At 44.2% G+C, this 10,881-nt stretch overlaps 1 protein-coding gene across 3 annotated transcripts; it reads right to left on the reverse strand.

Annotated features, from left to right (window-relative positions):
* Positions 1 to 1,536: 1,536 nt before the first annotated feature.
* LOC105561046 (armadillo segment polarity protein) lies at positions 1,537 to 10,349 on the reverse strand. 3 transcript variants are annotated; one of them, XM_012010692.1, is made up of 9 exons: positions 9,995 to 10,348; positions 9,702 to 9,932; positions 8,816 to 9,610; positions 8,456 to 8,724; positions 8,046 to 8,387; positions 5,652 to 5,825; positions 5,191 to 5,493; positions 3,959 to 4,055; positions 1,537 to 2,195 (listed from the first exon to the last, which is right to left on the reverse strand). In XM_012010692.1, the coding sequence occupies exons 1-9, from the start codon at positions 10,029 to 10,031 to the stop codon at positions 2,014 to 2,016; spliced, it is 2,430 nt and encodes an 809-aa protein (XP_011866082.1). In that variant the 5' UTR covers positions 10,032 to 10,348; the 3' UTR covers positions 1,537 to 2,013. The 3 variants fall into 3 exon arrangements, with proteins under 3 accessions (XP_011866082.1, XP_011866081.1, XP_011866083.1); XM_012010691.1 differs by having other exon boundaries at positions 3,959 to 4,070; XM_012010693.1 differs by lacking the exon at positions 3,959 to 4,055 and having other exon boundaries at positions 2,093 to 2,195; positions 9,995 to 10,349.
* Positions 10,350 to 10,881: the final 532 nt, after the last annotated feature.

Raw genomic sequence — 10,881 nt, forward strand, 5'->3', positions numbered from 1 at the left:
GTCACACACCGAGAAAATTCACGTCGATCGGTCTCCCGAAGACGCGAAACGCCTGCCTTCGTACGGGCGACAGGACTACCCTCGACCGACAGCTGCCCGGAAGTGGCCGCTTCGACGAGCAGACTGATTCTTAACGCGCCTTTCGTACTCGAAGAAACACGGCTCCTCGAGGGACGAGCCTCCTTTCCTCGTGTCGCGTTAAGAAACAACCGTTAACGCGGGATACGCGGAGTCTCCGGAGCGGCCGCTGGCGTATACGCCGTGCGAGAGTCGACCAGCGATTGATGACCCGACGGCGTCGTACGTGGCACCCTTCTCCGATCGGAGAAGAGGAGAGAAGCGAAGAGAAGAAAACGAAGACGGCCCCGCGACAAACTGTGCGTGTCGTGAAACGTCTTACCTCGCTCTCGCCGAGCCTGGCAAGTGAAAGTATCGCTGAAATTATTTTCCTGCAGCGTATTAATATCAAAGTGGACGGATCCTTTTAAAATGCCCACGTGATTATCTCCTCGTCATTTGCGAAATATTCGTCGGTGTCTCGACTCAAGATTGTCTCGGTGCTGTTTTTGAGGAGTAGATGGATGTTACCTGTCTAACATAGTTATACAATTTTGTTTTAAATTTAATTAGCCAACTAACTTCCCCCTTCCTTTATCCCTTCACCTTTCTCTCTACACTTGATTGATCATATAAATGTAATATCTGTCAAGGAACAGTTCAGTGTCGGGTTGTTTCTGCCTAAAGTGAATTGAAACCTTCACGAAAATGTTAGAATAAAACGTAAAACTTGCTTCAACCCAAAAGACAAATCTAGTATTCGTGTACACTGCGAAAAGCCTCAAATTCTGAAATTTGTTAATTACATTTGAAGTCTGTAAAAAAATTGTATTACACAAATTTACGTAATTATTACGGAAGTTCTATTAAATCTGTTAAAAAAAAGAGATTAGGTTTTCAAAATTGTTATGCATTTCAGATGATTGTACTGTAATCACAAGTGACGGTAATCGTGATCTTCACCGTTAACTCGCGCAACTTGCAGCACTTGCTGTAAGAAACAGAAATATTGCTCGCTTAATTGTTTCAGTTTATTTGTATAGACAATTAAACGATACATATACGTGTGTGTACGAATTACATGTGTCTTCCTTAATTCTAGTACATCGATATAATGTTTATATGCTCGGGTGAATGATCATATTTAGGCGATTACAGGCGATACATTTTCTTGGGTCGATATGGATTAGCGAATGTTTCCACTTTTCGCTTGACGAAACAAACGTGGACTATAGGAAGATGTCAACTATAGCGCGACTAACCAATCGTTTATATTCGAAGGGGACTTCTCGCGGACCGAAAGATGGTCGAGACACGATAGTCACCAATCGGTATTCATGTCAAAGATGAGTCTTGTAAATGCGGCAGAGAACTCCGATTTCCCGAGCGTCTCTTAATTAATTAATTATTAATTAATTAATTAATCACGAGACACGGTAGTGTCTCGCGCCAAGTGTAAGCGTACACGCGTGCGAGACCGACCGTGTAAGTTTACGCGAGTACCGAGTTGACGGGCCCTCAGATTTTCGGATCTCAACAACGGCTGATTTATTAAGATACATCGTTCGTACATCTTAAAGTACACTATTCGAATACAGTTAAACGTCCGTATCGTGAATCGGGATACCAAGCACTGTGTGTGATCACTTGGCACGTCATCCGTCCAGCAACAATCGACGCTTGGCTTACCGATCACAAGTCGGCAAGGAAATAGTTAAAAAAAGACGTGAGAAAGAGGGAGAGATAGAAACAGCATGTTTAATGTATGCATATGTCATTGAAATAAAAATGAGGAAAGATCGGGAAAAACGGTTTGGTCCTGACGAGTCTAGAATGCGGACATTCAACTGTAGCGCTCGGATAATCGGGACTATGAAAGTTCGCTTAGTACTTTAAAATAATGCTCCTGCTTTTTGAGTTCCTTTGCTGTCACGTGAGATCGATAATGGCACGGATTCAAAGATCGGTGTCGTACCAGGCCGCGACCTGGTTATTATCTTGCGGCGGTGCAGGAAGCTCTTCCAAGTGATCGAAACTCATGCCCTCGTGCGCGACGTCCATAGTGTCCATTGCGCCATACGTCGATCCGCCACCTATCTCTAACCCTTGCATCGAATCTACTGGTATCTGGTCATAACCTGTTGCAAGGAAAAAAACAACATTTTTTTACGAAAAGCTCATTGATCCTGTACGGCAATTACATCAAAAAAATTACACACTGCACGCGAAGTGCAGAAACTTCATTAATCGGTGAAGCATAACTTGCCAACTATGTGTCTCCTGAAGTCTTTTTTTTTTTTAAATAATTACCGTGTGATCAGTTTATATAATACAAAACTTCATAATCGTAATGCTGATATTTAATAACTACTATATTTACTCATTAATTCGTAATACATTTTCAGAAATCTTTATCAGATTGCACGATAAAAATTATTTATCCCACAGAGAAGCTACTTTCTAACAACACTAAATAATCACAGACAGATGTGTAGAAAACAAATTTACAAAACCTTGAACTTTTTTTGAACTTTAATTAATACGAACGAAATAAGCGATACAATTGCCAAGTAATCTGGAAGCTCGATATGCCACATGCTACCGTGTGATACGGCAAAAGTGTTAAGCACTATTATTCTTTTCAATTACGTTTCCAATTTCGACGAGTACTTTCATTTGGAGAATAAACTGCAGGAAATTTTTCATCTAGTTACTTACAAATATCATCCTCCTATACGTCTCCTTCATCGTAAAGCGCGTATCACAGCGCAAATAAATAAATAATAAAAGGGTCAGTATATGCATGCAAAACAGTGTAAGCATGCACAGGTGAAGTAGCTTGACATTATATATAGTGTCTCACACATATTATACATTAAATAACACCTCCGTAATTACGAGTGAGATGATGCGAGATGTAATATCAAAGAAATTACGTTTCAACCGTTAGTGTCGTCTTGAATCAGTGTCCTATATTTACCTGGTTATTTTCTATTGATCACGTCGTTATTTATAGAACAGATAACGTATTATTATACACTATGTGTATAGTTAAATATGCTTGCGAAAAGAAAAATGTTAAACGGCGGCTGCGTGTTTTTCTCAATTTTAATGTAGACGATTTGCGCACGTATATTATACGAGTTCTCATATTTCCTGCCGTGAATATCAAGTCATTGGATTCTCCTGCGGAATAAAGTTAATAGTGGAAAGTCCTCCGTTATGAGATAGCAGGTTTTCAACGTCAAAATTTAAACGCCGATCTTTATTCACAACGATTACACGATGTAACAATGAATTTTCCACAGATCTCATTCCAAGAGCAATAAATTAACGATGAAACCATCAGATAATGTCTATTAATTTAGTTAAAAAAAACCCGCTATCTCATAATCCTCTAGTAATAAGCGTGCTCGGCGAAGTCTTAAAGTTTCTACACGTAACAACGAACATGCAGTTAAAACTGACAATCAATTAGACGTCAAACAGTCAGATAACGAAAAACCAGAAAAATACATGAAGACCAAATGTCACCTATGTTACTGCGAGAAACTGTTGATAGCCTGTATTTTAATTTAAGTCCATGGGTTAAGCTGCTGTTAAAATAACATACGATTAAATGCATTATTTCATTATTAGAGGTGGTGTCGAAAAGAGCGGTAAATTTATCAAATCCCCTCGTATTTACAATGCAAGACAGAATTGGCTCGTGTGAGGTTGCATTATCGCGTATACAATCAATATCCGCCAATGTACGCCGATTGTAATAAAAGAGCACATTTTATACAGAACGAGACTCGTTTTCTGTGACCAGTTATAGCTCCGTCTACCCTCGATCGAGTAACAAGTCGATTGTTCAGAAGCAGCATTCGATGAATAAAATGGCTGACATATAAATTACCTTGCGGCTGATAACCCCGACCGCCATGGCTGCTGTGTACGCTAGGAGGTCCTTGGCCATACATACCATCATAGCCTTGTTCAGGGCCAAGCATGTCCTGAAGATTAGGTAGCTGAGGTCAACACAAAGCATATCTTCTAAGGGAGGGCGTGTCATGGTAAATACGGCAAGATTCGCGCTCTACTCGGCAAATTTTGTACGATAATAATAATAAAGACGGCGGGGGCTGGGGGGCTTGCATGAATAATAACACGTACGATAAAGTAATAAAAAGTAAAAGGAGACAATTGTTTCTTTAAGTAAACATCTGCAGAAGGGACAAAACGCATTCCCATGCATATCGTAATCTTGCAAACTATCAATTAGACTAACAATAAGATCGTATCTAATTGCATCTCGTGATCCATTGCTCCATTAGGCACGGCCATGTATACCGTCTTCTTTAAGATCTTCTTTAGGCTCTCAATATTCGAATAAATATTGATGTAAAAATGTAATGGAAATATAATTGAATCTCGGGCGTAATAAACTGTGTGTATGTTACGAAGCTTAAGCGTATGTAAAACTGACAATTTAGTTTACAAGTTAATATAAGTACGCATTGTAAGGTGCACTTTTGCGTGAGAGAAGCAAACATTTCAAAATTGCTCGTTTATAACTTGTTAAGCAAAATTGTATGAAATTAGTTTTCACATTGTATATCCGCCATCTCCGCAAACGAGTAAAATTCCAAAGCGTAAAAAAAAAGGAAAAAAAACTGATGGACAGTGAAGACTAAACGCTATGAGCACGCAAATGAGTACTGCAGATGACTTAGTAGTGCAAAATTGATAGATAAGTGACGTTGTACATAAACTTGTAGACAGCTGCGTTTGAAATTATTAATCTTACACGGGGAAAATCTTGTATAAATACCTGGTATTTTTTTTATAATTAGGGGAGTGTCTCTATAACCAGTAAGAGCTATTGTCATAACGTGGCACAATTTACTGAACACAATGTAACTACCTAGAAGTGTTCAACATACTTCTATAACTACGGTATCTCAATTTATGTTACATTACAAACCTGACTCCTGGCGAGTACTTGGAGAAGGTCAATTAATAAAAATGCGAAGCTAGTAAATAAAACTAAAACTTGCTATGTTACATAGTGTTTGCGAGTAAATCTATTTCGCCACGGCACGAGATAAAATGACGTGCACGTCGGTGTATACGTTTTCTCTACGGTACCTGAAGATCCGGGGCCATGGTGAAGTCGGCATTGTTCCACAGATTTGTGTCCTCGCGGAACAGGGAGTTCGTCAGCTCCATGGAAAGTCGTTTTTTGTACTCTTGGGGCTTGTCCTCGCTCATACGGAATAGCACTGCCGCTGCGTAAGTGGCAACACCCTCGTTCCTGGAGTGCAGCAGCTCTGTCAGCGGGGCGGTAGCACCCTCTTGTTCTATTATCTCGGCGCCTTCCTTGTCGGCCGCCAGCTCGCAAAGTACGCCGGCTGCCACGCGTTGAATGTTTTCGATCTCGTTGAACAGTAGCTGCGAGTGGAATGAAAAAGAACCGTGTTACTAAATCAAAATATTAAACAGAAATCGTATGCCACGATAATGTGAATTTATCACGTTGGATTAAAGTGCGACGGTTTAAGAAACTCGAAGAAAATGTTAGCAATTTCGTGAAAGCAGCGAATACTTACTTGTACGAAAATCGGAATTACGTTCTGTGATCGAATTATCGCCCTATTATGGGATTCTCTTGCTAGAATATGAAGAGCACCTACCGAACCTTCCACTATTTCCTCCATACGTACTCCATCTGCGTATGCGCCCGATGTCGGTTGACTTCCGGTACTAGCAACGGATGATCGTTGCTGCGAGTAAAAAATATATTTTTTTACATATACAAAAAATCATCATTATTATAGCAAACATATTTTACATTGAATTTTGATTTAGCCCCAGAAAGTATATATTAGGTGGTAAACTTAGTTTCCGCGGCTCATATTTAGATGACGCTAGTTGGAAGTGAAATTTACTTCGACATCTGGAACTGGCTGCATTCTAAAGGTTAGACATTTGCCAATAAAATTCAGTGCGAAAAGATTCATTTAAGGCTGCGTTCAGATTCCCCACCGGGTGGGTGATCATTGGGTGACCGAGCGGATCCAACGAAAAAGCTCCCGAGTGGTTTAGGGAATCTGAACGCACTCTATCTCTCTCTTATTACCCCGCTATCTGTAGAATATCTAGGTGTTCAGATTACGGATACACTATCATGGGGGAGGCACATCTCCAGAACTGTCTCGAGAATCAACACGGTTTTGTACCAACTAAAACTTTGTAGACATCTTCTACCGATTACTTTGCGTATCCGACTTATTCAGACATTGGTGTTTCCTATCTTTGATTACTATTGTACTGTCTTTACTAATGCCACTGGTGAGCAGAATCTCTGTCTGCAGAGAGCCCTAAACAGATGTGTTAGGTACATTTTCAGGGTAAAGTGGGATGAACACATAACTCCGTACTATCAACAATTAGGCTGGCTTAAAATAGAACTGAGAACGCCTATACTTTGTGGGAAGTTTGATCTTTTCTGTGTTACCATCGTCCATCTACAATAATTTTGAATTTAAGTACAATAGGGTCGTAAGAAACACTAGAGCGCCTATAGATACACTGGTTCCACCATTATGTCGGACGGAGTTCTATAAACGTTCGTTCTGCTGTTTTGCGGCTGAGTCTTGGAATGTCTTTCCACACGACATTCAGGATTCAGGGACTATCGAGAACTTTAAGTTCAAGCTATTTGCCTTCTTGTTACAATTGAGAGACATCAACGATAGTATGCCTCTTAATTGAATGCCTAATGCAATGAGTGTCGGTATTATAATACCTGTTTATATTATCATATCTTCCTTTCTTTCTTATATTTACTGCGTCATGTATAATTCTAAACATTAAATGCATTAGTCTAGCTTATTGTTTGCCATGTAAAAGTGTCTGTACGCTTGAGGGGACTTGTCCCAAAGCGTTTAATAAATGATGATGATGATTATTATTACCAGTATAATACTGGTTCGACGTGGCCGTGTCCGACTCTGCGTCATTTACCACCCGTTCCACCCGGCTTCTTGAGCCTTTTCCACCCTCCCAGGTAGATAGAGCGACAATGTGAACGACTAACCCAATATCCGGTAGGAGCACCCTAAAAGGAATCTGAACGCTCTTTGGGTGCCTGGGTGCACCCAAGGTGTAGAATCTGAACGCAGCCTAAGCGAACAGTGCCATTTTTTCTTTTGATTAAACGTGGAACGTGACAAGTTGTTTTTTCGACATGTGCTTCATTACTTTGATTTGAAAAAAAACTGCAGCTACAGCTCGCAAATTACTTGTCGAAGCTTATGGCAATTGTGCTCCATTGGAGAGAACATGCCAAAAATGGTTTCAGCGATTTAAAAGTGGTAATTTTTATGTGAATGATAAACAACGCTCGAGTCAGCCGAAAAAGTTTGAAGACATCGAATTGCAAGCATTATTGGACGAAAACTCAGCTCAAATGCTCCAAGAATTGTCTGCAGCGTTAAATGTTACTCCGATGGCTGTTTCCAAACGTCTACATGCAATGGAAAAGATTCAAAAGGAAAGAAAGTTATTGCAAAGCCGTCAAGGAAACACTGATGTAGCTCGAGTGGGAAGTTCTCCCGCACCCAGCGTATTCACCAGACTTGGCTCCTTCAGATTATCACTTGTTCCGATCGGTGCAGCACGGCTTGGTGGATACACACTTAAAAAATTACGAGGATGTGCGAAAATGGGTCGATGAATGGATCGCATCAAAAGACCAATCGTTCTATCGTTGCGGAATCCACTCATTGCCAGAAAGATGGGAAAAATGTATAGCTAGCGAGGGCAAATACTATGATTGGTGTATTTTTTGCTTTTGATATCGAAATAAATGAGTTTGTTAAACAAAAAAACACCGCGGAAACTAAGCTTACCACCTAATAAATACCAAAACTTTCTCAGCAGAGAATTATATACTTCATTGCTATGCAAAATATGATATTCTATCGTGTATATGTACTTACTCGTTGAGTATCCTGGAATGCACGCATCAAGAGTCTCACGAGGTGATGTATCGCGCCGTGATCGCGTAACGGGATGTGATTGGAAGGACACAGAGCCAAGTTGCGGATTAATCCGATAACCGCCTTCACCAACGGCCAGCGCGACGGTGGGTGAAGTAATTTTACTATAACTTGGATACCGTAATTTAACCGAACGGAATTTTGCGCCATCTCCGCCTCGCCGTGACGCGAGGTCAGGTGACGTAGGGCGCACACCGCCGGTTCAGTGATCTCCTCCCGATCACCGGCATTGATGATCGTACGAACCAGTGCGTCGACACCGCCAAAGTTACACACGGCAACCTAAAAAGAATTTAAAAGAGTAGAACCTAAGCAAAGTACGCATGTATGAAATGCTTCCTTGTCCGTACTTTGTTGCGCTGATTGTTGCAGGTCAAGTTTGACAGAATACCAGCGGCGCAGGTGACCACGTTCACGTCCGTTGATCCAAGCACAAGCACGAGACTCTGCAGCAAATTATCGAGCCCGTCAACCTTTGTGCCTGCGTCTGACAGATTACGTAGCGTCCACAGACAGTTCTGAACTAATCTCTGACTCGGGTTGGCAAGATGCATAGCGAGTGCCTGCATGCCACCAGCTTCCACGATCGCGGGCTTATTACTCGGGCATACAGACAGTACTGCAAAGAAAACGAACCGTCGGTTAATAAACGCCAAAATTTTATTATAACAACATTCCAAAGAGATTACTACGGCAAAGTGACAAATTACCTTTCAATACCCTGGAAGTGGTCCATAACAGTTTCTCATACTCGTAAGAGCGCATGATGCGCACGAGCTCTATCGGGCCCTGCGAGGCGAGAATGATTAGCTTGCTCTCCTGATTACCGTATGCCAGAATCTGCAGGCAGTCGGTAACGATGGCTAGAAATTTGACGTTGTTCCGTTGAAGCAGAGCGACCATTTTTTGCAAACCGCCGGCAAGGCGCACGGCCATCTTAGAGCCGTCCTGGTGAAGCAGCAAGTTGTGTAGCGTCGTTATCGCGTAGAAAAGAACGGATTCTACCGGGGAGCTGAGTAGTTTTACGAGCGCAGGGATGCCGCCGCTCTTAAAAATGGCCAGCAGGCCTTGTCGGTGATGCGACAAATTGTGCAGGGTGCCGACCGCGGCCTTCGTCGACTCCAGATCGTCGCTGTTGGAAATGGCGCGTACCAAGGCGGCCACCATCTGCGAGCTGTTCATAATCGCGTGGCGGGACGCCTCCTTCTTGGACAGCTGGTGTACCATCATAGCTGCCTGAGAAACAACCACTTGATCCTCATCGTTCAGCAGCTTGATCAGCTCCGGAATAGCGCGCGTAGCGAGATCAGCGTCATCCTGATAATTGATCAAATTGACAACGGCATGCTTGAGCATCTGGCTCGGCTCGGCTAGTCTCTGTACAGCGGTGGGCTGTGCGGGATCGAATTGCGTCGATGGTATCTCCACACCTTCCTCCAGCGTTTCGGGAAACATAGCGGCGCGTACACGCTGCGACCGAGTGTGACTCAGCTGCTGATTCATCTCTGAAATATGTCGCGCCGTTCTCTATCACGATGCATAACGTCCAATTTGCCAATGTTTTCGCTTTACAAAGAGTGTCGACGTTGGTCTCACCGTCAACTTGATCCTGCGTAAAACCCTGTGCGAATCCTTGGTCCAGGTCGAACATCAGCTGATCCCCTTCCATCTCCTCGTCCTCCTTGCCGGACAGAGACGGCGTCTGGGTCACGGCGCCGGAATGGATGCCCGAGTCGTTCATGTAGGAGTTCTGCTGCCACATCAGCGTCTGCTCCTTGGCGGAGCCCATGGGCAGGTCGCCCGGGCCCTGGTAATTCCCTTGGGACACTGCAACACCCAAACAGAACGTAAATCCCACGCGCGTCCTCGCGAGGCCAACGTCAACTTACTCGGTCTGGATTGATTCGTTGACATCGGGTAACTCATGGTTCCGGCAAGAAGTTACCACCGCACCTGAAACCAACAAAGCGGGATCTCCGTCAGCATCTGGACGCTCCGATCCGCGACGTCCGTTCGAGCTACGCAAAACAGGGAGCGACAGTGCGCGAGGAAGGGCTAGACGTGGGGCGACACTTCCGTCATCCGGTGCGCGAGACCGTGTGTTCGATTCACAGGCGAGCCGGATCCTCTCGTGATCCGCGACGGGTGGGCCCCAAGTTAAAGGGAAACCGCCGCACGCACGCGAAGGTGTCCACCTGCGCGATGCCACGACAGTACGGTGGGTCAGTGCATCCCGCTGCAACGAGGGGAAGGATGCTCCCGCACGGAATGTGGGCGCGATCGAAGGGTCTCCCTCTCTCTACTCAATCCCCCCCCTCCCCCAAGCCGTTTCGCGTCGCACAGCCTCGGGCTTGCGGGTGCCCCGCGCGGTCGGCCGCGATCGAATATGCGTCGTCGTGCCGTTGCACTCCCGTCGGGTGTAGCCACGGGAACCGTCCCGCGGAGAAATTCCCTCCCCCTCGCCGCCCCTCCCCCGCGTGGAATCCAGGGCGGGACGGAGGCCGCTATCGCCGCGTGACATAACGAGAGGACTCCCGGAATGAGATGTGTCACCATTTTCCGACAATCGGCGAGGCCGCGCGGACGGCGGGGAGGGGGCGGGCCGAGGGAAAGGCAATTGGCGTGCGTGCGCGCTTAAGGTGGAAGCACATAAAATTGCAGAAACCATAGGCAGAATACATAAGCCATAGCGCATGCGCAATGTCATTCCACCACGGCTCTAGTAATTTTATGTGCGCATGCCCTATGGCTTATGCATTCTGCCTATGGCTCTGAA

The sequence above is a fragment of the Vollenhovia emeryi genome, unplaced genomic scaffold (assembly GCF_000949405.1).
Source record: "Vollenhovia emeryi isolate VEMERY1.0 unplaced genomic scaffold, V.emery_V1.0 DF939213.1, whole genome shotgun sequence".
NCBI lineage: Eukaryota > Metazoa > Arthropoda > Insecta > Hymenoptera > Formicidae > Vollenhovia > Vollenhovia emeryi.